At 61.3% G+C, this 25,693-nt stretch overlaps 4 protein-coding genes across 8 annotated transcripts; 3 read left to right on the top strand and 1 right to left on the bottom strand.

The window, feature by feature from the left end:
- The first annotated feature begins 963 nt into the window (after window positions 1-963).
- Window positions 964-6,632, top strand: LOC117643256 (leucine-rich repeat-containing protein 15-like). Its single transcript, XM_034382024.1, has 11 exons — window positions 964-1,123; window positions 2,673-2,823; window positions 3,016-3,087; window positions 3,172-3,243; window positions 4,049-4,120; window positions 4,202-4,455; window positions 4,801-4,934; window positions 5,581-5,840; window positions 5,910-6,035; window positions 6,133-6,304; window positions 6,618-6,632. Exons 1-11 carry the CDS (start codon window positions 964-966, stop codon window positions 6,630-6,632), a joined length of 1,488 nt encoding a protein of 495 aa, XP_034237915.1.
- A 961-nt stretch (window positions 6,633-7,593) lies between these two features.
- LOC117641731 lies at window positions 7,594-11,801 on the top strand. Of its 5 annotated transcripts, none has more exons than XM_034379346.1 (5): window positions 7,594-7,768; window positions 8,859-9,059; window positions 10,335-10,397; window positions 10,767-11,007; window positions 11,093-11,801. In XM_034379346.1, exons 2-5 carry the CDS (start codon window positions 8,977-8,979, stop codon window positions 11,354-11,356), a joined length of 651 nt encoding a protein of 216 aa, XP_034235237.1. In that variant the 5' UTR covers window positions 7,594-7,768; window positions 8,859-8,976; the 3' UTR covers window positions 11,357-11,801. The 5 variants fall into 5 exon arrangements, with proteins under 5 accessions (XP_034235237.1, XP_034235212.1, XP_034235228.1 ...); XM_034379321.1 differs by having other exon boundaries at window positions 7,594-7,949; window positions 8,816-9,059; XM_034379337.1 differs by having other exon boundaries at window positions 7,594-7,949; window positions 8,803-9,059.
- A 1,677-nt stretch (window positions 11,802-13,478) lies between these two features.
- On the top strand, window positions 13,479-17,258 carry LOC117643251 (trypsin-like). The gene is made up of 3 exons (XM_034382009.1): window positions 13,479-13,606; window positions 13,731-14,175; window positions 16,208-17,258. Exons 1-3 carry the CDS (start codon window positions 13,479-13,481, stop codon window positions 16,511-16,513), a joined length of 879 nt encoding a protein of 292 aa, XP_034237900.1. The 3' UTR covers window positions 16,514-17,258.
- Window positions 17,259-17,859: 601 nt separating this feature from the next.
- Window positions 17,860-22,243, bottom strand: LOC117643244 (serine/threonine-protein kinase MARK1-like). Its single transcript, XM_034381996.1, has 7 exons — window positions 22,109-22,243; window positions 21,791-21,967; window positions 21,117-21,379; window positions 20,800-21,022; window positions 20,304-20,519; window positions 20,106-20,234; window positions 17,860-20,013 (listed from the first exon to the last, which is right to left on the bottom strand). The coding sequence occupies exons 1-7, from the start codon at window positions 22,241-22,243 to the stop codon at window positions 18,163-18,165; spliced, it is 2,994 nt and encodes a 997-aa protein (XP_034237887.1). The 3' UTR covers window positions 17,860-18,162.
- Between the last annotated feature and the right edge of the window lie 3,450 nt (window positions 22,244-25,693).

Below are 25,693 nucleotides of genomic sequence, written 5' to 3'. Positions count from 1 at the left end.
ATAGCGTCGGACTCGTTCCTGTAAATAGAGTAGAATTCAGGCATATCTAGGCCAGATTTGACTGGAGAGACATGTTTTGTCACCTTTTTTGCCTACTTGCGACGGGAAGTACTGGATTGCCTTCCTACCGGGCGATTTTTGAGGGCGGGGCCATGGTGGGGCGCAGGTATAGCGGATCATAAACCTAGCCGAAAAGTAAGTCCCGTCCAAATCAAGTCATCCGGGCCCCAATTCCGACTCTGTGGCAAGACGCTCCGCGTCCTTGAGGCGCTGGCCGGCGTGTCGGCGAAGTCGCCTTGACGGCCAGGACGGCCAGGACGCGGCTCCTCGCGACACTGTACTCCGATCCGCGGCCAGCGCACTGCTGTTCAATTTTGTAACTGACGAGTGCCAACAGGGCTGCGAAGCTCTGGAAGCTCTGGAAGCTCTGGTCGCCCTGGCAGCCCGGACGGCCCTGACCCTGTCGGCAGTGTCTGCATGTGGCAGTGTGGCAGTCGCCAAGCCACGCCGCTGCCCCATGGTGCCCCATGGTGCCCCACGGCTGCCCCGTGGCTGCCTTGCCCCGCCCCCCATCAGCGGAAGCCGATCTCCAAGGGCAGGACGGGGGCAGGCGGACAGGCAGGAGGGGGAGATAGGCTGACCGCGCGGCGCGCTGGACATGAAAGGGAGAGCTGGACGACACTTCTTAATAAGCTCGCCCGCTTCGAAAATGGTCACTCCTTCATTTTGCGATGAGCAAAAATTTCAGGCATAACCGGGTATCGAACTCGGGTCGCCAAGGTGCGAAAGCGACACCTCTGACCGCGCGGCTACCACACCGCGGCAATGGCCTTGACCTCCCGAGCCCCATTTAGCGCAGCCTAATCGGCCCTTTGTTCGCACTCATTCCAGTGCCGTGGCCGGCTGGCCGCCAGAGCCGCAGCAGGCAGAGCCAGGCAGAGCTAGGCAGGGCCTCATTCGGCCATGGCGACCCGCGTCGTGCTCACCGCGTTCACCCTCGTCGTGGCGGTGCCCGTGCTCCTGGTGCGCGTCCGCGCGGAGGACCTCCCGCCCGACCGCACCGAGGAGCTGGCCACCGACCTCGTCATGCTGGAGAGGCGGGTGCGCGCCCTGGAGCAGCCAGGTACGTGAGTGGCGCTTCGCAAACACGCCAACGCGGCGAGGACAGCGTGGCAGCGGTGCAAGGTTTCTGCCTCTTTGTCGCGCCAAACTGCGAGCGAAAGTCCGCGGCTCTGGCATGCTTGCGGTGCGGGGGCAGTGTTGGACGGGTGGCCGATCCCCGCAAAAACGAGACGGGACCTCGCCTCGCGCCTCGCGCCCTCAGCGTCGGCGCCCGGCCCCGCGGCCCTACGGCCCTACGGTGGCGCGGTGGTGGGGCCGCTGGGGCCGCTGGGGCCGCTGGGGCCCAACAGCTGTTCGGCTGTGACCCACTTTGCATTGCTTTCAATTCGCGCGTCAAGGTAATCACTTTTCCGCGGGCTTCTTGACTACCTTCTCGGGCACGAGGGGAAAAAAGCAGTTTAAAGTGGATTCGAGTAAGGCCCTTTCGGGCCCTTTCGGGCCACCTTACCTTGGCTTCGCGCTTCACGCCGCGCCTCGCCTCGCCCCTGACGCGCGCCACGTGGCGAGGCTGGCCAATCAGAGAGCCCCTTTCGGCGATGGCGAGTTTCCGTTCGAAGCGGATCAGTCAAAATACCTCTCAGTTGACCTTCCACATTTCTACTCTCTGGAAATATTGATAGAAATATTGTATTCACGGGCAGGGTTGTTAACGTTAATTTCAAATTTAACGCGTTAACGTTAATGCGTTAGTCCGGGTGCATTAACTTAACGCGTTAACGTTAACTCGAATTTGAGAATTTAACGCGTTAACGTTAAATTAACGCAAGTAACGCCGTTATCGTTAAAAAATATTTAAAACCCAACCAGAGAGGGTTGAGATAATGCCACCAAAACGTTATAACAAATGTTCATCACCCATAAAAGAATTAAAGAAACCATAACAGAAATATTAAACTAGGTAAAACAGCTTTTGCTGTCTCTAGCACATACATTTTTTTGGATATTTACCTGGGCCGATCGTGCATTAATCCCTTCGTTAATGCATTAACGGCGTTACGCGTTAAGCGAGTCCATTAACTTAACGCGTTAACGTTAATGGCCCAGACATATTTTAACGAGTTAACGTTAACGTTAATTAACGATTAACGCCGTTACCGTAACGCCGTTAATCGTTAAATTAACGTTAACAACCCTGTTCACGGGTACAGGGAATGGTAGCAATGGCGCCAGCTGCTATTCAGAGTGTGCCCCGTTAAAGTCGCCGTTTCTACCCCTCGCTGAGGCGGAGTGCGCCACGTTGACTTCTATTCACTTGGTATCCGGCTGACACAACATTTTAAAGGCGTATTTCCACGTTCTCTGTGTTCAATATTACCACTCTGCCGGAAGACCGGCGCATGCGGCCGAAACTCTAGACGCGTTCTGAGCTCCAGAGTCCCTAAACAGGACTCGAACCGAACGTGTGTAACCCCACCAGTTGATTCCTCGCTCGGAGAGCAATCGATTGGTGGGGTCACACGTTCGGTTCGAGTCCTGTTTAGGGACTCTGGAGCTCAGAACGCGTCCGGGATTTGGACCGGCTGGTGCGTCATCGGCGTGCGTGCTGGCAGTGTGGCAGGTGTCGTTGGGCGAGGCGCGCTGGCTGCAGTGCTGCGAGGGCCCCTGCCGCTGCCGCCCCGAGATGCGCGCCCTCAGCTGCTGGCGCCACTCCCTCACCCAGCTGCCCCAGGGGCAGGGGCTGCCCGAGGACGTGCGCAGTATGTACGTCCCTCTCGCTCGCTCTGTCTCTCTCGCACTCATGGGGCGCTCCGTACCGGTGCGAGAGAGACAGACCGACGGCCGCACTGCACTGGGCGGAATCAGTCCTACCTACAGTGCACCGCAGCCGACCGTGGCCGTGGCCCGCCGTGGCGGGGCGGCAGCAAGTCAACAGGGCTTCATTTGCTTTTCCAGCGACCTCAGCGTGAACCGGCTGACGACTCTTCACAAGGACGCCTTCAGAGGCCTGGTCCACCTCACGGAGCTGTGAGTCCAGCAGTGCGCTGCACCCCCGCCTGCACTGGAAAATCGACATCCCGCTTCAACCGCGCGCCTTTCTGTCTAACGCAGGGATCTGTACGACAACGAACTGGACTTCCTGCCGGAGTCGTTGTTCGAGTCGCTGGACAGTCTGCAGCACTTGTGAGTACACATGTGACTTACACACACTCACACACGCACACGCGGTCGCGTGGCCGCCGGCGGTAGTAAATAGCTCCCGTCCGCCGGGAGGGAAGATGCTTCCATCAATCTGTGAAGACGCCGCCGAGAGCGTCTGAGAGCCTGGGCCGCCTTGGCTGCCTGGTCGTTCATTCGTCTTTGCTCTGCGAATACCAAGTACCGTAGCAGCAGCAGCAGCAGCAGTGGCACGCCCGTGGTGTGTGTGTGTGTGTGTGTGAATGTATGTGTGTGTATGTGTGTGTTCGAACAGCGCCGCCGCGGGGCCCGATGGGTTGCCTACCCTCCAGGCGCGCCGCGTACCACACTACAAGGGCAGCGGCGTGTCTCGCGAGAACCAATATCGGCTCTGCGGCAAATTGTGTGAAGCTGGGTGGTGCGGCGCGCGGTGTTGTCCCCCCCCCTCCTCTCCCCTTTCCCCAATGCCGCCCCCAGACCGCCGCCGCCGCCGCTCGGCTGCTGCTCGCTCAACCCCCGAGGACAGTCGTGGTTGATGGGTGACTGGGTGAGGGAGAGGGCTAAAGGGTTAACGGGTTGGGTAGATGAGGCGAGGCGGCACGTGGGCGCCACGTGTTGGTGGGAGTCGCAGCCCTCAGCAGCCCTTTGGCCACCGCACTGCCAGTGCGCCCCGGCGGCCCTACGTCACCGAGGTCCCAGTTGGCGCGCTGGCCGCTTCATAAGGGCTTCTTTATGGCGGTGGCCCGGTGGCGACCGCGCGCCGCAGCAGGCGCGCCACTTCCACTTCCGTCGTTTGGCGGTGTGTTGCCAGGAAGCTGCACAAGAACCGCCTGGAGGACCTGTCTGAACGCATCTTCCTGCGGCTGTCCAACGTCCGCACCATGTAAGTACTGGACTGTCTGAGGAGGCCACAAGGCGCTGAGCTATTTTTCAAAAATTTCTTCTTCTCTGTTTGCCATTTCAGCGACATGTCCTGGAACGGGCTTCGCCGCCTGCCCGTGGGGCTGTTCCGCGGGGCGCCGCGCCTCACGCTGCTGCGCCTGTCGCACAACGCGCTGGGCTCGCTGCCCGACACACTGCTGCAAGGCCTGCCGCGCCTCGAGGAGCTGGACCTGGCCGGCAACCGCCTGGACGGCCTGCCGCCCAAGCTCTTCCTGGGGCTCGGGGCGCTGCGCCGCCTCCGCCTCGACGACAACAGGATCAAGGTCCTGCCGCAAGGTAGCTGCCAAAGTTCTATCCGCGTTTTGAGATCCAGGGTCGCTGAACAGGACTCGAGCCGAGCGTGTGACCCCACCAATGGACTCCTCGTTCGGAGAGCAATCCATTGGTGGGGTCACACGTTCAGTTCGAGTCTCATTTAGCGACTCTGGAGCTCAAAACGCGTTCGGAATTTTGACAGCGTTCACCGGTCTTCTGGCCAACTGTGGTGCAGTCTGGTACAGCTAGCAAGCCTAACCTAGCCTAACCTTACCTAACCTAACCAGCCGGACATAGAACCGTGATCATGAAACGAGGCTGAGAGTGGAGGTGGTGATGTCGGTGGCTCGTCTGCTCTCCTTCCAGGCGTCTTCGGCGACCTGCAGCAGCTGGACTTCCTCAGCCTGCGCAAGAACAAGCTGTCCACGCTTCGGCCCGGCGTGTTCGACAGCCAGGCGCACCTCACCGTGCTCGAGCTGTCCGCCAACAAGATCGCCTCGGTACGCTTGACGACGACACTGTCAATTTTGTCACATTCGTTGGAACGCGACACGCCCGTTTACTCAGGATGTCCCATTCGTTTGAACGTGCATCACTATTCAAACGAACGTGACACCATTCACATTCGTTGCATAACAGATAGTGGGTGGCGCGCGATTGCGATTGCAGTCCTCCAAAAAGGAATGACGCTCCACTCCGCGCGAGGGACACGCTGAGTGCACGCGCCATCGGCATTGGTCGCAGCCAAAGGCCCAGCCAGGCCAGCCAGGCCCGGAGGGGGAAGGGTCATTTCCTTTGTGACTGATAGTACGGCCGGCACATGAGCCGTGTTGTGACTGGTGACGCCGTGCTCGACTTGAGAATCACGAACACACACACACACACACACGTTCACAAGGGCCCCGAGGAACTTTGGCATGCTTCGATTCAAGTTTGTGGAACTAGCCCAAGGAGCCCCGAGCCATGTCGGCCTGTCGGGAGGTCCGCCCCACTGTACCAGCGTACCAGTGTACCGGGCCATGACGGCTTTGTTGTGCTTGGCCCGGCTTGGCCAGGGAGGGCTTCGTCTCCAGCCATTCCGAATGAGCTTCCCAAAAGAAACGTCTCGAAAATGACTGTAACTGAAGGGAGTGCCGGGCGGCCCAGCTGGAGGGCGGTGAGTTCCAGTGGCTGCGGTCGCTGCTGGAGCTGCACCTGGGCCAGAACGCGCTGGAGGAGATCCCCAGCGGCGTGCTGGCGGGCATGCCGCGCCTCAGGAAGCTCTTCCTGTACAACAACAACCTGGCGGGGCTGGACCGCGAGGCGCTGCGCGGCCCGGAGAACCTCACCGCCCTGCTGCTCAACAACAACCTGCTGCGGCGGCTGGCCCCCGACACCTTCGCCGCCGTGCCGCGCCTCAAAAAGCTGTAAGAGGAAAGCAAGGCCGTTAGCAGAGTGCCTCACAACCATTTCTGGCTGCTGACGTTGTTTTGCAGGCAGGTGGATAGCAACAAGTTCCAGTTTCTGCCCGACGGCTCGCTGGACTACCTGCAGGAGCTGGAGTCCCTCAAGCTGGCCAAGAACCCCTGGCACTGCGACTGCGCCGTGCTGTACCTCGCCTCGTAAGCGCCACTCTGTTTGCGCACTATCAGCTTGACGCTTCGGCACCAGGATGAGTAATCTTCAAGGCTTCCGCCAAACAATTGGATTGGATTGCAGGTGGCTCCGCGCGCACCGCCGCCTGGTGTGGGACTCGAACCCCAAGTGCCGCGGCCCGGGGGACCTCGGCGGCCGCCTGCTGGAGAGCATGACGTTCGACGACCTCTGCGAGGGGCAGTGGGCGTCCATGGTGCGCCTCTCGCCCCGCGTGCCCGTCAAGGCCGCGGCCATGGCGGCGGCGGCGGCCATGGCTGCGGCGGCGGCCGCGGCGGGGAAGGACGCCCAGGCCGCCGCGGAGGCCGCCCTGGCCGGCGCGGGGGTCGGCGCGGGGGCGGACTTGGAGACGGCGGTGGCGGCGGCGGCTCTGGAAGGCGCCCTGCCCCCGGAGCACTGGCCTCAGGGCCAGCAGGGGCGCGCGACGAGGACGGCAGAGCCTGCGTTTGCGACGAACTTCGGCCCCTCTCGCGACAACTACTTCACCTGATACCTGCGTTGTACGCGAACCATCAAACTCAAGATGTCCTCAGTGGTATTGAATTAAACAGAAAAAGACACGCTGACTTGCTCAATTGCCTCGTGATTTCACCGTAATCTCCCACACACGCACATTTTACTTGCGCAACAGTATCAGACGTGGCAGCACACTCGCTTCAATTTTTTGTCGACGCGGCCAGAGCAACTCTTGCAGGAGTCGTCGCCCCCACTGGATGTCCGTTGGGCCACCCCAGCCTGCCGCGGCCGGACCGGAAGGTGCTTGGGCGGCAGCACTCGGCTAAACGATCCACTCGTGTACACGAACCACCACGAACGCACGGCCCTCTGGCTCGCAGGGACCGGCCCAGTCTCTGTTCCAAGCAAACACTCCGGGACTGCGATACCCTATTCTTTATCTGACGTAATCCGCGGGCACACACCGGTAGCTTCGGCAGTGCACTATTCCGCCTTTCCCCTTTCCCATCCCCTTCCCACTGACCGCCCCGACTTCCATTTCGCAATGGAGCTGGGGAAGTTGTTGGCGGGTAAGTTTCGCTTGATTCCAAACAGTGCTTCGTCGCTCTGTCTCTCTCGCACCCCCTACGGAACGCCCCAACGAGTGCGAGAGAGACAGGGCGACCATTCGAAAGCAGCTTTAGGACAAAGACCCCTCGCTAGGTTGGGACACTTTTGAATGCTGCCGGTGGACAAGGAGTGGCACCCCGTAGACGAAGGAAGCGACGCGCACGGATCCAAATTCGTGAAATCCTCCCGAACCACTTCTAACTTGCCTTCGCACAGTTCCCTGCACATTCATTTTCGGGAGCGATCGGAACAACTCGGTCCGCCCGCCGTCTCTAGCCCGCCTGTCTGCCTAAAATTGTTCTGGCGCTCTCTCCCTATCATGCACTATCTCGTTATCTTCGGCGCCTTGCGAGGACGGCGACGACGCTGGGGGGCGTCGCTGCGCCGCGGCATCGGTGTCGCCCCCTGGCGGCGGATCTGGCAATGGCGAAGGTGTGGGTCTTTTGGCTGGCATGGCGGGCCAGGCCGAGGGCCCACAGGCAGGCCGCCAGGCATGGCCATCATTGCGTCGCGTCGGCCCGCGCGCTCGGCAGCAGCAGTACTCCACGGCCCGCACCATCACCTCGGCTCGCAGTGACATGGCTTCGCCCGCTTCGCCGCCAGGACCGCCAGGCTGAGACCGAACCCTCCCACCGTCCGCGCCAACCGCGCCGTCCGCACCTCGGACTCGAAACTAACCTAGCTGCGGCGCCTAATTTGCGGACTGCACTTTGCTGCCGTTTTGGCAGTTGTGTTGTTGTTGTTGTTGTTTACGCACGTCAAGACAGCCATGGCCGGCGTCCAGCACAACGCGTCCTTGCCGCACCGCGCCGCGCCCGGTAAGCATACTGATGAGCGGGGAGCGGGACCCGACAAAAAAAAGAAAAGAAAAATATTTTGGATAGTTTTTGAATTGTGTGTTCGTGTTTTGTTCTGATGAATGTCAAGCTTCTGAACGCCCCAATCGCGGTGAAACATAACTGCTTCGGCTCAAAGTCGAAGGTCCTTCTAGGCTCCGTGCATCCCGTCGTTCTCGGTCGAAATTTTGTCGTCGTGGCTCTCCCTCTTTCTCTCTCGTTTTTGTCACGATGCAATGGGGCTCTGCAGCCACCGGTTTGACGTCAGAGAAAGATGGATTATTGCCACCGCGTCTAGCGCGTCTAGGACTTCCCCCTTCGATCGCCACGCCCAGAGCCTGCGCCAGCCTGCGCCTCTCGCGCGCCGCCTCCGCCTCAAATTCGCTGCACATTCACAAACAGATAAGTCTCCGATCTTATCTGTCGCTAAATGGAGTTGACGGGCGGGGCGCGGGGCGCGGAACGGAGGGCGGGCAGGTGGGCGGCGAGGGAGCTGAATGGGGCTTTTAGAGCGTTGATTGTATAATCTCGGATCTCGCTGCCGCCGTGCAGCCGCTTGGCCGCTTTCAGTAATTTGCGTGCATTATACACGCCGCGGTGTTCGAAATGATTCCCGCGAGTGGTCCGGGTTCGAAACCCGAGGCTGTGCGTCACCTTTCCGCAGAGATTTAAATGCTGGTGATTTGGAGGTCGCGCCCTCGGCAGTGACCTCCCTGTCCCCGGCCTGGCCTTGGCCTCGGCCACGGCCTTGGCAGTGCACCCGATGCTGTCAGCGCGTCACAGCAGGGGTTGCACGCAACCCGTGTCCGTTTGACCGTTTGGGTTTTGACCGCAGAGGTTGCGCGCAGGCGGGGGTGCGGACTCCTCGGACTCCAGCGGCACTGCGGGCGGCGCGTCTCCAGCGGGGGCCTCTGGCACCTCCTCCAGGGTGCCGGAGCACCTCACGTACTCGGCGACGGAAGACCCGGCCGACTACATCGACGATAACGTGGTCGCCTCGTCCCGGTGGATGGACACGGAGATAGCCGTGGGCTCGATCGTCGCCATCCTGGTGGTGGCAGCCCTGGTGGCCGTCTGGCTCTCCTGCAGAAGGTGAGCTAAGCGTGCTTTTGCAGCATGTCAATACTTTTTTGGTACAGCTCCTCTCACTCGAACAACTAACCTCATTTCCGGGTTTACTAAAAACCCGTCGTGCTACACAGTTCACAAAATGTTTGTTCATTAGGTCTGCTCCAAAGAACAGTTTCAAAGAGAACGAAGCCAATTTTCTTCCCGAGCCATTCGACTGCAGTAACTGACTTTGTAGCCCCGCCTAAGCCCTTCCGCTATCAGCCTGACGGTGATCTAGCTCATTTTTTTGTTCGATGGACCGTCGGATAATTATTTTATTGGCCCTGTCGGCCGTAATCTGTCCACACTCGGCCGTCGAGGTGTTTGGGTCCACGGCAGTGCGGCATGCCCGCGGCGGCACTTAACTTCTTCCCTCGCCCTAAGCCGCCACCGGACTGCCCATGCCAAGGCCCATGGTCTGCCAGTCCGTCCTGCACTGTAAATGTCTTACGGTGAAAGGCTGCACCAACACATTATGGTGGAGATTTTCTCCATAATACCACCGAAATTCGTCAAAATATCTATAAGTTACAGTGAATTCTGAATGGTATGTTATGGAGGCAGCTGCACCACCATAATATGGAACATTTTCACCACAATATGGAGAATCTTCACTGTACGACATTTAGAGTGTGTCCGCCGCCGCGACCAGACGCAAAAACAACAACAAGACCGCGTGGGGCATGCGGGTCTACCAGGGTCTACGGTCGCGGAGGCCGGGTCGGGTCATTCATACTCGCCTAATCCGCCAATTGGCGGCGCCGTGCTTATTCCGATGCTAACTACCCGGGCCGGCCGGGCCACCGCGTCACGCCGCCACGCCGCCGTCAAAGATCAGAGGGATCGTTAACCGCGGAGTAAAGGTTTACGCCGTCCGCGCCTTCGTGCCGCATCCGCAATTTTTTCCTCCGCTTATTTTCATGAAATGATGGAACAAGCGGCGGCGCTGATTGATAGAAAGTTTACTGTGTTTTGGGAAATTTAATTTAAGATGAAAGTGAATTGGCACTCTAGCACAGCATAAATTTACCAACTGATCCTGACCGCGACTGTGCGTTTTCGTCCTGGCCGAGCCGCCGTCGGCACTCACTTGCCTTTCCAAAACCACGCGCTTCACGCCACCAGTAAAAGAATCAATGGATTGTTGTTGTCGTGCCAAGTACCTGCCAGTGTGCCGGCCGTGCCGGGGAGGAGGGGGCGCCGTGGGATGGGTTGGACGGGGCGTGTTTGCAATGCAGATGTTGCCTTGTGTTGCAGAAGGAGGAGACGGGCCTCGCCGACGCCCGAGGCGACCGAGACTACGAGCACGGCAGAGCGCATGTGAGTACCAAGTACCACTCGGTACCACTCGGTACCCTTCAGTACCATTGCGGGGCCCATTCCATTGAGCAATTGGTATCGGGCGCCCTGGATGGGTGAGTTGTTGCGGTGAAGTGGGGGGGGGGGGGGGGGGGAAGGGAGGGAGGGACTACTTTCGTTGTCCTTTCTATCATGCCCCTCCACCCCTACGCGACTCCAGATACGGTCTCCGTACCTTCACCAGTGAACCTCAGCTCGGGTCGGCAAAATTATGTTTGCTGGAGCCATTTCTCCAGCCAATACTCCAGGGTTTTCGGAGTGGGGAGGGGTACCAATTTTTCAAGGTGCAAACATAGCTGCTTTTTGCATTGAGGGCGTTACCTTTTCCAGGAGATCGACCCTGCAGGATGTGACCGAGATCCAGAGGAAGATCTCCTCCATGAAGCCCCTGCCCCTCCAGCTGTCCAACGGCAAGGACAGCAAGGACAGCAAGAACGGCAACGGGGTGTCCAACGGCAGCCCCAACAGCCCCAACAGCCCCGTGCTGCCGGTGCCGGTGGCCACCATCGTGCTGCCGCCCTCCACGCCGAGCCCCCTGCCGAGCCCCCTGCCGGACCCCACGGTGGCCCAGGTGAGTCTGCCGGCCGATGCAGTGTGGCCAACACACTGGAAAACAAAAACAACAAAATTGGCGTTGCCGCTTTGCCGCGTTGCAGGTGACGCCCTGGGAGCCGTACTTCTTGAGCGCGCCGGGGAAGCACGGCAAGCCCGGCAAGCCGGTGCGCGCGCGGCGCCGCTCCGTGTCGCTGCGCTCCGCGGACGACGACGTGGTCTCGGACGACGCCAACAGCGTGTCGTCGCGGGGGCCATCGCCGTCGCCGTCGCTGAACCCCAACGCCACCGAGGACGGCGAGGCGACCCGCAAGCGCTCCGTCACCTTCAACGCCATGGTGGAGGAGGTGCAGATCCTCGTGCGCTAGGAGGTCGCGGGCGGAGCGCGTGGCGCGTAGCGCACGCAAAAACCCAAAGGGTCTCATTCCTCTTTCATTACTCTTTTTCTTGTAATTATAGATCCGCGCTGTCGTTGCGAGCAGAGGGTGATCGACTTTGTTTTGTCGTTCTTGGGGGGATTGATTACAAAATACGATGTACATTTTCTTCGGGGCAAGTTTTCCTTGTACAGAGATTTACACGTTCCCGTTGTAAGTTTAAACGCTACTTTATTCATAAGTGTATTTGTATTTTTCAAATTTTTAATACTGGTTTACGCTAACAAACAATGATGTGCTGTAATGATTAGTACCTCGGTTGTATTTTATAAGCGCTAGTGTGAATTTACTGTCGTTTTTAGCTTTTAAGTACGTGTATACGCCATAGATTAAGAAAAAAAAATACATTGAATACAACTCTAATTATTTTTGTCAACCCTGCGTTTCCATTCATGTATTTTGCACACAGTGCCAAAAATTCCTGCCAAACTAAATTCATCCCCGCAAAATAAAACAACTTTCTAGTTTCGAGTGTCGTCCCGGTGGCCCCGTCGTGGGTCGTCGGTCGTGCCGTCGTGCCCCCACCGTCCGCGTCTCTGGCTGGCCTAGTCCGCGGCCCGCCAGCCCGCCGGCCCGGACCCCTCTAATCCACGCGCCACTCTATGGCACTACATGATGATGGCAGGGTCGCGCCTTCCCCTCCCAGGTGAGCGTGGTAATGACACCCTGGACCTTCCCCCCACGCCTTCCCCTGCGTCTTTCTCCGGCTGGCCATGCCGGCCATCTGGGCCTCTCCGAGGACCGCGTCTTCGCCTCCAGTCAGCTTGAGTCCGCTGCGCCGGTTGCGCGCCGCGCCGCGTAGATCAGCATGCCTCAGTGCAGCCCGTGAAGGCCATGGCCCTCGTCGTGGCGGTGCTCGTCGCGGTGCTCGTCCTGGCCGGCGCGCCGCGCCCCGCCTCCTCCCTGCAGCAGCCTCACAGCGCTCCCACGCTCAGCAGTCACACCCTGGCCTCAGGTAGAATGTGATGTGCAGCACGGCGTGGACCGACTTGGGCTTCGGTTCCGAGTTCGGTTCCCTTCTCGCCCTGACCGCCCTTGCCGCGTTGCAGGCTCGGACCCCGCGACGCAGGGCGAGTACGACCTGGACGTGCTGGTCAAGTTCAGCCACCGCGCCATGGAGGCGCTGCGCCAGGCGCCCGAACACGCGCAGCACGTGCAGCAGGCCTCCCCGGCCCCGGAGCAGCACGGCCTGCGCCACTACCGGAAGGGGCGCGTGCGCATCGTCACTCCGGACCAGGTGAGAGTGAGCGGCGCGCGTGCCGCCCCCGGCCGCCCCCGCCGCGCCCTCCCAGACCGCCTCCCCTTTCCGCTCGGATGCCGGCGTCTCAAAGTCAAGGCGACGCCCCGCCCTGCCGCCCTGCGCCTCGCGGGGGCGCGGAAGGAAATTCCAGCACGTCCAACTTCCCTCGGAAGCAGAAGCAGCGCGATGTTGAAAAGCCGTGACCTTCCGGGATGGCGCCTCGCAGTGATTCAAGGACTCCAAGGCCGCGGCCAGGCGGCGAGGCCTGCGCGTGGGGCGTGGCGGCGTGGCGACGCCCGTTCGGGGCGTTGGGGTACGCGGCCGCCGCGCGTGGGCCGCGTCACCACGTCTCTCACCGCGTCGCAAGGCGAAAAAACGGCGATCGGGCCGCCCAAGTGGCGGGGCGCGTCTCGTTGAGTGGTTTGTGTTTGTGTGCAAACTGTTCTGCTTGCCCGGCGACCCTCTGACTCACTGCTCGCTGCCCCCAGCTCAACCTGACGCTGGGCAGGGTCGAGGAGGCCCCCCTTGTCCGAGCGCTGCCCCCCGAGCCCGAGACGGCCCCGACGGTGGCTGCCGCCTCCAGCCCGCTGGTGCCCGCCGCCGCCGCCGCCCCCGGCCGCCCCCGCGCCTGGCGGGACTGGGGGCCGTGGAGCCGCTGCAGCCGGTCGTGCACGGTGAGGCGCTACAGGGCCTGCGCCGAGGAGGCGCTGTGTGGCAGGGACGTCCTTCGAGACCAGGCGTACTGCTTCGTGGACGGCGGCTTCTGCCACAGCTGGCTGCAGAAAAAGGCCCTTCTGCAGCAGCAGGAGGAGCATGCACAGCAGGGCCCGCAGGAGCACCACAAGCACCAGCACCAAGGTAGAGGTGACGGTGAACGCTGTATACAGCGTCCGTCGAAGTTGGCGTTCGAATCACAGCAATGAAGTGTCGCTATTTTTCGGCAGGCGTGGAGGAGGTGGCGAGCAACGCGCTGCCGCCCCACGTCCCCGACGACGAGGACGGCGAGGACGGCGACGACCGGGAGGACGTGGCGGAGGGCTGCGGCCTGCACAACGCGTCCTTCCTGCACACCAACATGCTGCGCATCGTGGGCGGCACGGCGGCGGCGCCCGGCGCCTGGCCGTGGCAGGTGGCCGTGCTCAACAGGTTCAAGGTGGTGTTCTGCGGCGGCACGCTGCTCTCCGCGCACTGGGTGCTCACGGCCGCGCACTGCCTTCGGCGCCGCCTCTACGTCCGCGTGGGCGAGCACGACCTCTCGCGGCGCGAGGGCGACGAGTACGACGTGAAGGTGGCGCTGCAGGTGCCGCACCCGCGCTACGACGCGGACACCGTGGACAACGACATCGCGCTGGTGCGGCTGTGGCGCTGGCCCGCGCCCTACCCCGCCGTGCCCGCGTGCCTGCCGCGGCCCCGCCAGGCGCTGCACCCCGGCACGCCCTGCACCATCCTGGGCTGGGGCAAGCGCCGCCACGGCGCGCTGTCCGGCGCGCACCAGCTGCAGCAGGCCCAGGTGAGCGCGCCGAGGGCCGAGGGCCAGGGTGCAACAGGTACGAGGGGTGAATCACTGGTGTACTCATGTGTACAAATTAGCCCGTACTCAGTGTACTCACAAGTTAAAATTTAGCAAAATTCGCTAGTTTTAAGAAAGATTTGGTGTTGCGTATTGTCTGAAACACTAAATAAAGCCATTAAACGTATAAGAATGTGAAATGTATGAGTTTTCTAAGTTGTACTCATCCGCATGTACTCACGTGTACACCAGAACGCCGAGTGATTCACCCCTCGAACAGGCATGTGATCGCCAATACGCCGCCGAAACGTCTCGAAATCTCGAGCGGTACGAGCGGCGCGGCACGGAGCAATGGCTATCTCCCACGTCATCTCCCACGCTGTCTCTCTCGCGCCGCTTGGGAACGCCCCGTGAGTGCGACGGAGACGGAGCGATGCCGCAGACAAGCGGAGGCAATCAGGGGCGCGGCCGGCGCGGCGTGGGGCTGCAGATTGCTGCGGACCCGAGTCAAGCCGTCCCGCTGGGCGCCGGCCCGGCCGGCCACGTCGCAAGCAGAGCGGACAACATTTTTATTGACATTTTGGGTGGCCGTCGTAAGCCTGTAGAGACAAGATAGTCAAACACAGGATAACTTTAATTTGAAATTTGCATTTAGGTTGAGCAGGGCCAGGTGACAGTCGGAGACAAAGATGAGTGGAAGGCTTGTCCAGCTTGCCGGCCATTGATTGGCGCCCAAGTCAAATTGGAGCCCGGCCACCCCACCTGGCCGACGCGGTGCCGACGCGGTGCCGATGCTGGTCATTACGGCAAGCACACTATAAGCAGGGGAGCGCCGCGGGCGAATCCCACGGCAGTCAAGGCGTCAAACCCCGCCACCTCCGCGGCTCTGGGGTGCGACGCTCTGTCTCTCTCGCTCTCCAACGGGCCGGCCCGCGAGTGCGAGAGAGACAGAGCGACGGAATCGGCCAGCGGGCACACCTCGCGAACCTTCGAACTGCACCGTCCGCTGCACCGCTAGGCCGCCATCATGGCGAGTGCGAATCGTGAGAAGACCTAATGGCCCGGCAGACTGATTCCGAGCTGTGGTTGTCTCTCTCGCACTCACGGCCCGCCGCGCCGTGCCGCCACTCCCCCGTCTCCCTCTCCCACACCGCGGCTCTATTGCTCTATATTGCTCTATTGGCGCGGCATTCGGCATTTGCAATCAGCATCGCGACATCGGAATCTACTCGCGCGGATGAGCGGAGAGAGATTATTGCTGCGGTGCGGCGCGTCCCTCTGAACTTGGAATCTGTGCCGCCATGCCGCCATGCCGCGCGGCGAGCGGCCAGCGGGCCGGGCAACTGTCGTTATTTTGAAGCACTCCGTGGCGTGTCCGCGCAGGGCGAGCCCCTCCGCGGTCCAGGACACGGGGTCCTTCCAGTCGGACCGAAGCCCGGCTAGACAAGGACCACCATACATGGCAGTGCAGCAGCGCACACGCTTATTATTTCCCGGGGCGTGGCGCCGAGAGAAAGAGAGAGATGGAGAGAGAGAGGGAGAAAAGGGGTGGGGGGCCCAACAAGCCTGGCTTATAACAAGCTTGCAGCAGAAACGGCTTGAGTTATCGGGGACGGGTGTGTAAAATGGATGACGCCTGCTTCCCACGACTACGTATTTGCTTCAGGTTTTCTTACACCGGCTTGCTGGCTTCACCCCATGGTTACCTGATTGGCATTGTACTGGACACCGTTCGCAAATAAACCCCATCCAAGTTTCATTTTATTTTCCGCTTGCAGTATCAGGCATTATGTGCGTTTCGATAATTCGAGGCTTCCTCAATGCTCTCTCTGCCTGTCTCTCTCGCTCCTTCGATAAAAGGCTGCAATCAGAAAAGCCGCGTCGCGTTGACCCCTCTGCGCGATACGTTACGCAACGACATCGAGTACCGCGGTCAGTGCGGGGCGCGGCGTACTCGGCAGTGGTACTCGCGGGGGAGCTCATCCACGGGTATTTCTTTCTCCGTTCTAATTTCCCCCTCTCTCTCTTTCAGGTCCCCGTGGTGAGCCAGGCGCGGTGCCGGGCGGCCTACCGCCACGTCCCGCTCACGCTCACGAGGAGCATGGTGTGCGCGGGCGACTGGCGCGACGCGTGCGCGGGGGACAGCGGCGGGCCCCTGCTGTGCCAGGAGCGGCCGTCGACGCCGTCCTCGCGGTGGCAGGTGCACGCCGTCACGTCCTTCGGCGACGGCTGCGGCGCCAGGCACCGCTACGGCATCTACGCGCGGGTGGCCGGCCACGTGCGCTGGATCCGCAGCGTGATGCGCCACGACGGAGCTGGAGCTGGACGGACACGTTGAGGCGGAGCACAGTGGGCCAGAAGACCGATGGCGGCGGCCAAAACTCTGTACGCGTTTTGAGCTCCAGAGTCGCTAAACAGGACTCGAACCGAACGCGTGACCCCACCAAACCTCCATGACGTCTCACCAGCAGGCAGCGGGCAGGAGGCTGAAGCGCGAGGAGTAGCCAGGAGCATGGGGCATTCCCGTTCCCGGCCGCCGGCTGTCGTTAGTCGCTAGTCGCTTCGTGCTGCCATCTACCGGGCGACACCGGTACCACGACCACCAGCAAAGCGGAGCCTTCTCCAAAATCACGGCGAGTTGGCGTTGATTGACTGTGAAAACCACTGCCAACATGAGAAAGCCAATAAATCAATCTGTGAAACATTGTCAATGGCATTGAAGGTTGCTTGCATGCCTAATCAACACCTGAAGAAATATTTTGTTATGTCTTTTCGATGTGTGAAGTGCATTCTTCGAAATTTTCTTCCTGGTAGAAGCAGTAAAACGTTATCAAGGTTTGCGATAAGCATCGGCACACCCCCTCCCACCCCTTTCATTTCTCCTGCCCCTCCCGCCCCCACCCCACCCCACCCCACCTCAGCCCGCTCCCCGCTGCACCCCCTGGTGAAAGTGGATGAGCTGTCTGTCCGAGTCGCATTTAATGGTGTTTAACTTGCCACCGCTCTGACTCCACGCCGCATGATACAAGTTCTTTCCTCCGCGAGTTTCTTTGGACTTTAATTGCACCCCATACGACAGCAAGGTAAGATCAACATAATAATTCTTCGTCAATCTGAGTACCGGTTGACAGGAATGTAAGGTTAGAGGCGGTCCGTTTACATTCGTCGCATTTTCTTCATTCCCGGTTTTCCAGCACGCTCCCTCTGTCGTTTGCGATAAAGTTTGCTGTCGTCGCAGTTTTCGAAGGCTGTTGATATTTGTACTACCTTTCTTGACTGTTAGCTGCTGCGGTTTCTTGCGCGATAGACCTTCTAGTTTCATCATATACATTCTCAGGCAAATACCATAGACAACTGATGCAATTCGTCAAAACTTTGCTCAAGTATGAATGAAAAGGTGGCTTACCCTTTCAAGCTACCCGAACATTCTGTGATGTTTGAAATAAGTTTGATGCTATCCCTGTTTTCCCTTTTCTCTTGCTATCATAGTTAAGTTTATCATTGCATTTGTTACTGACGCACTTCTGGTTTAAAGAAAAAAGAAGTAAATGTACTGTATCACTTCTGGGAGGTCTTGTTGATTGTATACTTCCATTTGCCTCTTTATCAGAGTTATGTCATGGCATGTATTGTGTTATCTTGAGTCTTCACGTAATATAAGCAATTGAGCAGTTATGGTTTTTTTTTAACTTAGTTTATTGCTCATATCTGGTGATAGTACATACATCGGATACAAGATTTTTTTTGTTCAAAACAATTCATAGAGATTTCAATTTCTCATCTGATCGTTTCATGCTTTTGTTGTACAGTTGATGCAAACCATTCAAAATCTTAAATAAATTTAACAGTAATATTAAAACACATCAATAAATATACTTAACATCCATTTTGCCCACTAAAAGTTGATCTCCTTGCATTTGCCCTATCAATCTTGTAGGATTTTTGATCTTGTCAATATATACATTCCATTAGATTGGGTGTTTCTAATTACTTTTCTTGTTTTGGAGGTGTCCTTGGACTGTGTATTGATGGTAACAGCAATTTCCTTGATCTTTCTAATGTCATTACTAATGCAAGGTCAACGCGATATCTATTTGGGAAAAATCTTCGATATCTTGTAGCGCTGCTCTTTTTCTCTTTGGGGCGAGCTTTAGGCTCTGCTCTTTCCTGCTGCTTTTCTGTATTCTTTTCTTTGACGGCACCCAATCTTGTCCTGACCATCTCAGCAACTGTATGAAGGGGCCCCTTAGTGTTATGGCTATCCTGATTAATTTTGTCATCATCGTGTGCTCTTGATTCTGAAGTATTCATGGCACTATTGGTTTCTGAGTCTGTGGGCTTGCTGGTGGATTTCCCTCTCTGTGATGAGTTTCCTCGAGTCTGAATGGCATTGGATGTAATATGTGTTGCAAGTGCGTCCTCCTCTCCACTTTCTTCCTGGTGTGCAGGCAGCATTGTAGAATGGGTTGGTCCTGTGGGCAGCACTGCTGCACCACTCAGCCCCCGCTTGCCTGTTATATTCACTAGGTGTTCTTGACTGTCAAGGAGGTAAGCAACAGATAGCTTTGACTGACTCTTCATTCTTTGGTAAACTAGTCTTGGGGAGCGGAAAGGCCACCTGCGACCTTCGTATATATTCTTTTTGGGTTCAGGGCTTACTTTACGTGAAAGGGGAACAGTATTGAAAAATTTTGCTGCATTAGCTTTGTTGTCAAATTTTATGTCTTGCTTTGATGGTTTAGAGCACTGGTCAACGACCTCTGTCATCTCCTTGAGAGTTTGCGAATTCCCTCTGCAGACATCACTCTCTGGCAAACTTGTACCATCAGCCAAGTCGGAATTCCCTTCACAATTTTGTGGTGTGCTGCTTTGCACGACGACAGGCTCTCCAGTCTGAACATCTTTACTTGGCCTCTGCTGCAGCAACTCTGCGTCTGAAGTCTGAATGTCAGGCTGCGGCAGTGTGCCGGCACCGGCAGTGGCCGACACTGTGTGCCTGTAGGGGTTGCCGAGGTTGGCCTGCACCCCGGTCTCCCTGCGCTGCTCCAACACCACCGAGTCTGCGGACTGCGCCGTCGTGATGATGGAGAAAGACACCGCCTTCCGGGTCTTGGCGGACAGCCCGGTCTGTGAGGCTAGTGCCGACTTGATGGGCAGGGCGCCGGCCGGGGCCGTGCTGTTGGTGCCCACAGTGGCCGTGCAGGCCTCCTTCAGCTTGGCCGAGGCCGGGGCCGTGGCCGTGGCGGCGTGGATGTTGTCCAGGATGGTCTCGGTGTAGAACATGACCCGCGTCTCGGGGAGCGGTTGCAGCTGCTCCTGGCCGTCCGCGTCGTCCAGCAGGCAGCCCACGATGTATGCGTCTATCTTCGCCATGCCCGTGTCTCGACCCTTGGCGTCGCTGCCCGCCGTGTCCGCCGCCTTGCTGTCCTCTACCGTGTCCTCCGCCTCGACCGCAGCCTGCGTGGCCTGCACCGTCTCGGCCGTCGGCGTCGTACCCTCGAGCTCCTCTCCGCCCTCCAGCGTGGCCTCCACGACCGTGGCGCTCCCTGCCGAACTGTCGTCGTCGCTGTCCTCGCCGTCGTCGCCGTGCTCGTCGAGGTCCTCGTCGTCGTGCTCTAGCGGCGCGTGCAGCAGTGCCAGAGGGCGGGGCGGTGGCGGAAGCGCGTTGGCGAGCTCGCTGCACAGGGACGTGACGGAGGTGGCGCTGACCTGGCGGTCATCCTCGCCGCCCTCGTAGGCGCTGCTGGGCGGCTGGTCCACGAGCGCCTCGTTGTCGTCCGCCTCCGACGACGGCCCTGCACGGCAAGCGAGAGGCTGGCGATCGGCCTGCTTGGCGCGCTGCATGGCGGGGCGTGGGGCTTACCGGGGTGCTGCTGCTGCGGGGCTGCTGCCGCTCGGTGTCCGGGGGGCCCTTTCGGCCCGTAGGGCACGTAGGGCTGGCTCGCGGCGCCCGCCGCCCCCATGAGCCCCGGTCTCTTGGGGCTGACGGGGCGCAGCGCCCAGGCCGCGTGGTACGCGGACAGCTGCTTGTGCGCCAGGATGTTGCACATGGCGGCCACCTGGGCTGGGACGAGGAGATGAGAAGGGGGCGGCGCCACGCGACCACGGATTGACTCCCTGACGCGCACCTCGCCCAGCCGGTTCTGGCGCCACTGCGCCTCGATGGACTGCACCGTGCTCTTCATGAGGATGGCCACCTTGGCGAGCACCAGGGCGCGCTCCTGGCTGGACAGCCTGTAGGTGATGTTGAGCAGCTGGCGCGCGCGCAGGCGGTTGGCCACCCAGGGGTGCTGGATGGCCTGCTGCAGCGTCATGCGCCGGGGCACGCTGGCCGTCAGCAGACCCTGCAACGGGTGACGGGGCTTGCTGCTCGATTGGGCGCTGGCAAGGCCTTATCGGCGTTATGCCATTCTTGACGTCGCGGCCCTCGCGGTTCGGTGCGGCGCAGATCGGCCCGAAAACAAGCTCGACATCGTGCCCCGCCGCCCCGGCCGCCCCGCGAACACCGGCATGGCGGGCGAGGGTGAGTCCGCTAATCTGGCGGCGGCGCACCATGACGCAAACGGGGATCAAGATGACCCGGCCGCGCAAGAGGTCCCTCGCCGCCCCCAGCCCCGCCCTCACCTGCACCAGGTCGCGGAACTCGGGCGAGAAGTGGCCCATGAGCTTGACGTGGTGGTCGGTGGCGCCCTTGCTGATCATGGCGACCAGGCGGCGGCGGCGCTCCTCGGCGGTGCGGCCCTTGTCGCGGCACGGCGGGAACGGCATCCTGCCCACGGCCATGTAGTACAGCACCACGCCCAGGCTCCACAGGTCCACCTCGGGCCCGTACGGCCTGCGGGTAAGGCTAGCGGGCTTGACTTACAGTGTCGGCGCCACTTATCGCTCCACGCTGCATCGGCGTGTCCGCGGCAGAGCAAGGCAGAGCAAGGCGGCCTGACCTGTCGCGCTGGTAGATCTCGGGCGCCGCGTACCCGGGCGAGCCGCAGTGGGTGAGCAGCGGCCGCGTCCGGGACCACGTCCTGCCCAGCCCGAAGTCGACGATCTTGACGTGGTCGCCGCGCTTGCTCAGCATGATGTTCTTGGTCTTGAGGTCGCGGTGCACCACCTGCAGCGCGTGCATGTGCGCCACGGCCGAGATGAGCTGCGCGCCGAACACGAGCGTGGTGGCCTCGTCCAGGTGGCCGCGCGGCTGCCGGTTGACCTGGTGAAGACATGCAGTGCGTCAGCACCCTGCCCCTGGCTGGGGAAATCTGGTGCTATTGTGTGAAAAAGTAAATACAATCCGTTCCGTTTATGCGGTGGTTGCTGGGAACGCGTGCACTCGTTGCGTCATGCATTGCACATCGGGGGGTGAGGAGGGGGGTGTCTGGGCGACGCGACGACAAAAGAAAGTGGCGGGGTGGGTCAGACACGTCTGGGTGAAAGTAAAACGTGGAGTGCGTTTGGGTCGCTCATTCCCCCCACCGGGAAGGCAAGGAGAGGACAGTGTGCCGCGCTGCGCCTGCCGCCTGCCGGCCCTGCCGCGCTCGGACGAACGCACGGTGCGTCCTTCCGGTTCTCGATTTTCTCGTTCCGCCGGCATTCCGAAGCCCCCCGGCTTGGCCCGGCTTACGTGGGTACACAGCTCCCCGCCGTAGAGGGGCTCGGTGACCATGCAGTAGAAGCTGCCCGTCCGGAGCACCTCGAAGATGGCCATGATGTTGGGGTGCTTGAGCTGCTGCAGCACCTTGGCCTCGCGCTCCAGGTGACGCAGCACGTACGGGTCTTTGACGGTGTGCGTGTCGATCATCTGGAACGTGGCGACGTTGGCTTGTCAGCGAGTCAGCGCCGCGAGGCCGACGCCCCCGTCAGGCGCAGGCAGAGACAACTAGCTCGGACTCGGCTAGCCCTTTTCCGCATGTTTTGTTCGACTTGGTCGCGGGAGTCCAACCTTGACGGCGACGTGCGCGTTGTCCACGTCCAGGTGCACGGCCTCCTCCACGCGGGCGTAGTTGCCCTTGCCCATGAGGCGGCCCAGCAGGCGGTAGCGGCCCAAGATGCAGGGCGGCCCGTCCGAGTGATACATGTACATGCTGCTTCCATTCTGTCCCCCTAACCTAGACGCGCCCCCGCCGCCCGGCCACCGCCTGCCAAAAATGAAGCACAAACGAGCCGCGCTGTTGCGGCGCCGCCCTGCGCGCCCTGCGCGGCCGGCACGCTTTGCACTTCGGCGTGGTTTTTGGCGCGCTCAACCCCGGGGCTTGCCCCCAAGGCCGCGCCCCGCTTGCCCTGCACGCGGCGGGTGCCTACGGTCAGCTGGAAAGGGAGCAGGGCCTCTTTGTCAGGGAGTCCATGACCTTGAGGGGGGGGGGGCAGGACCACGTGGGCGCAAGATCGATAGGTCGCGAGGCAAGGGGCCGCGCGGGGCTGGAACGGCTGGAGCCTCCAGTCATCGCTGCATCGCGTCGCTTGCGGTGTGGCGCGTTTGGCGGTTTGCGGCGACGTCGCAGCGCGCAGCAGGGGGTCGACATCGACCGCGTCGTCGCTCAGGTACGACGCCGTCGACCTGGCCGTCTTGTCGGACTGGGGCGCGAACGTGGCTGCCACCGGTAGCGCACGTGCGGGCCCACGTGGGGGCCGCGGCCTTCGGTTTGCACCGACGGGCTGCTTCGTGGCGGTGCCGCGGTGCCGGTACACTGGGCAGTGGAGTTTGCCGACAGCTGAACGGGTCATGTCATGTCATTGCCCACACGGCCGGGACGGCCAGGACTCTGATCGGATGGCGGTCGCGGACTGTCGCGGACTGTCGCTGCGCGCAGGTCCACCACCGCCAACGCGCCGCAGTGTGTGACGCTCGCTTGGCGGTTTGCTTTTCACTTTTGGCGGGGCGGCGCGCATCGCGATGAAAAACGGCGTCCCCCCCCCCCCTCCACCACTCCACCAGCCGCGAGAGGCGCGAGAGGCTCGCAGCCGCGCCACCTCGGACGATAGCCCACCTCGCGCGGATTGGCTGGGCTGGCGGCTCTGGCGGCCGGGCTCGCCGACAGGCCGACGCGGCCCGACGGCTCCAGGGCGCGCGGCGAGGCGCGCGGCGGCGGCGATGTAGGCTCCGAACAGTGCTTTCGTCGGTCTGCCTCTCTCGCGCCCTGACGGAGCGGCCCACGAGTGCGAGAGAGACTTCCCACTCGGAATGCGTCTGCCGGGAGGATGAGGCAGGACCGCCTCGTTGTATCACGCCACTCGGCGGGGGGCCGCCAGCCCGCGCCAGCCCGCCGGCCGGCCGGCTGGATGACCCAGCACCATCACGCCGCGGATCGGGAGCTCCTTGCGCGCCAACCACGCCCCCAGCCGCCCCGGCCGGCGTGAGGCGAAGGTGCCACGGTCCTTTTAAAAATGACACTCGCGTGTTAGCTGGGTGCTGTTGTTGTTTGGCTACACCGCGAGGGGCGTGGCCCACGGCCGCCGACGGCCCAGTGATGGAACGACAGCGGAAAGCCACCCACTTGATAGCACGGCAATTTCGGCCGCCGCAGTCGCGGTGCATAACGGCGGTGTTGAGGGGGCGGGGCAGCGCCAGGCCGTGCCGTGGAAGCGCCGTGACGTTAGGCAACCCGCGGTGGGACTGCACGCGCGTGCCGCGGGGTGCCTACCCTCCGGGCGGCTGCCCATTGCCATTGCCATTGCTGGCTGGACCACGGCTCCACTTGAACCGGAGAGGCCAGACTGACACGGCTGGATAGACTCCACCGACTGCCCTGCTCTCTGCTGCCCCGCTCCGGTGAATGTTGGCTCAAGACCAGGAGCTGACGCGCGCGCGCGCAACCAGTTTTTACACCGCGGGCCGCGTAGACTGTACTCGTTTTGTTTTTAACGTGCGGCGTAGTTGTGCGGGAAATCGGACGCCTGTCCGCTTTTCGGCTCGGTGGAATGAATTTTGAAATGAATTTTGAGCCTGGGAAGGGCTGGCGTGGCGTCGGACGGCGTGGGAATGGGGTGCTCGCCGACGGGGCGCCGCTGGGCGGGCTGGCCGGGCCGGGGCGGCGGGGCGCGCGTGCGACATCGGCCGGCGACCCTTTCCTTGCCTTTCAGGCTTGCACGCGTACTCGTCCTCCCTCAAATTGCAGTGGCCTTGGCGCCTGGGTGTCGCTGCATCCGGCCCGTGCGGCCCGCGGCCCGCGGCCCAGCCCGTGCTCGGCCTTTTGCGGGCCTCGCTCTGCGCCGCTCTGCGCTCTGCGTCGTTCGCCCCGGTCGCTGCTGTTTAGCATGTCAACGTTCGGCTTGCCTATGCTTGGCCGGCTCGGCTCGCCTGCCAGTGCCGCGGCATGCCGGTGACGCGATGCAAAGTGGTGCTGGGCCTCGTTCCGTGGTCTTCTTTCTGCCCCGCGGCCGCCGCCACTCCAAGTCGGGGACGGTCTTGACGAGCACGACGCACAGCTGTACGCTCCCCGGAGCTCGAGGGATTTTGCGGCCGGGGGTCAGCGGGGTGGTGCGCCAGCGTGGACGCCGACCCTTGACCTGCTAGGTGGGGTCCATGTCCGTGCCGCCGTGCCGCCGGCGTGGCGGTTGGGCGCGTTGTCACGGCCCCGCCGCACCGCCAGCCCTGCCAGTCGCGGGCCGCGTGATCTGGCCCCGCCGCACCGCCGTCGTAGGGCCTCGCCGTAGCCGTGGCTGCCGTGGCTATAGCCGCCGCGCCATGTGCTGCGTAAGGTCCGTGCCGCCCCGCCCCGCCCCGCCCCGCTCTTGGCCGCGCCTAACTCATTTTAATTGCAATGTGTGCCGCCGTGGTTCCCGCGGCGTGACGTCACACGTCGCTTCCTTATCCTCGCCAGAGGCAGCCAGCAGGCCGATTCCGGACAGTCCTTTCGTCGCTCTGTCTGTGTCGCACTCTAACGGGGCAGCCCATGAGTGCGACAGAGACAGTCGGACTTCAGAGGCCGACGGCAGCGCGGGCAGCGCGCGGGCCGGCCTGGCCTTTTTGGTGGGGCGACGCGGCGACGGCGACGGCATTGAATGAATCAGTGCAAGAGTGCGCTGCAGGCGCTGCAGCGTCATGACACGTTGGCGGCGGCACGGCGGCGGCACGGCGGCGGCCGAGTAGCGAGTGCCACACCATGCCGCACTCCACCGAGCACCAGGGCCGCACCAGGCCCCACGCGGTGCCCACCCGGGGCCGGCGGCCGTCAGACTGCCGTCAGCGTGTCACCGCCTGGGCCGCCTCGTTGGCGGCGAGATTAGGCGAAGAAGCGCCAGGCAGGATCACGCCCGCCGCACCTAAACAGAAATTGAAAAAAAAGTTTAAAAAGTTTGTTGATACGGGGCGCTACGTCGGTGCTGTAATACGCCGGGTCCCAGGCGTGGCGGGGCGGGCGGGGGGCGTATCATTCGGTTAGCACGTTGGCAGTGGCGTGGGGGGAGAGTGCTGCGCCGGGCTGTGCTGCTTGCGCTGCTGTGCCGGACGAGTTTTGTCTCTTTCCCTTGATCGATCCCGGGGCGGCTGAATCGAGTCGGGGAAGCTCCGATTGCGAGATAACGCCCT

Source organism: Thrips palmi, unplaced genomic scaffold (assembly GCF_012932325.1).
Source record: "Thrips palmi isolate BJ-2018 unplaced genomic scaffold, TpBJ-2018v1 HiC_scaffold_1, whole genome shotgun sequence".
NCBI classification, from domain to species: Eukaryota; Metazoa; Arthropoda; class Insecta; order Thysanoptera; family Thripidae; genus Thrips; species Thrips palmi.
This window is presented reverse-complemented; position numbering and strand designations above follow the sequence as displayed.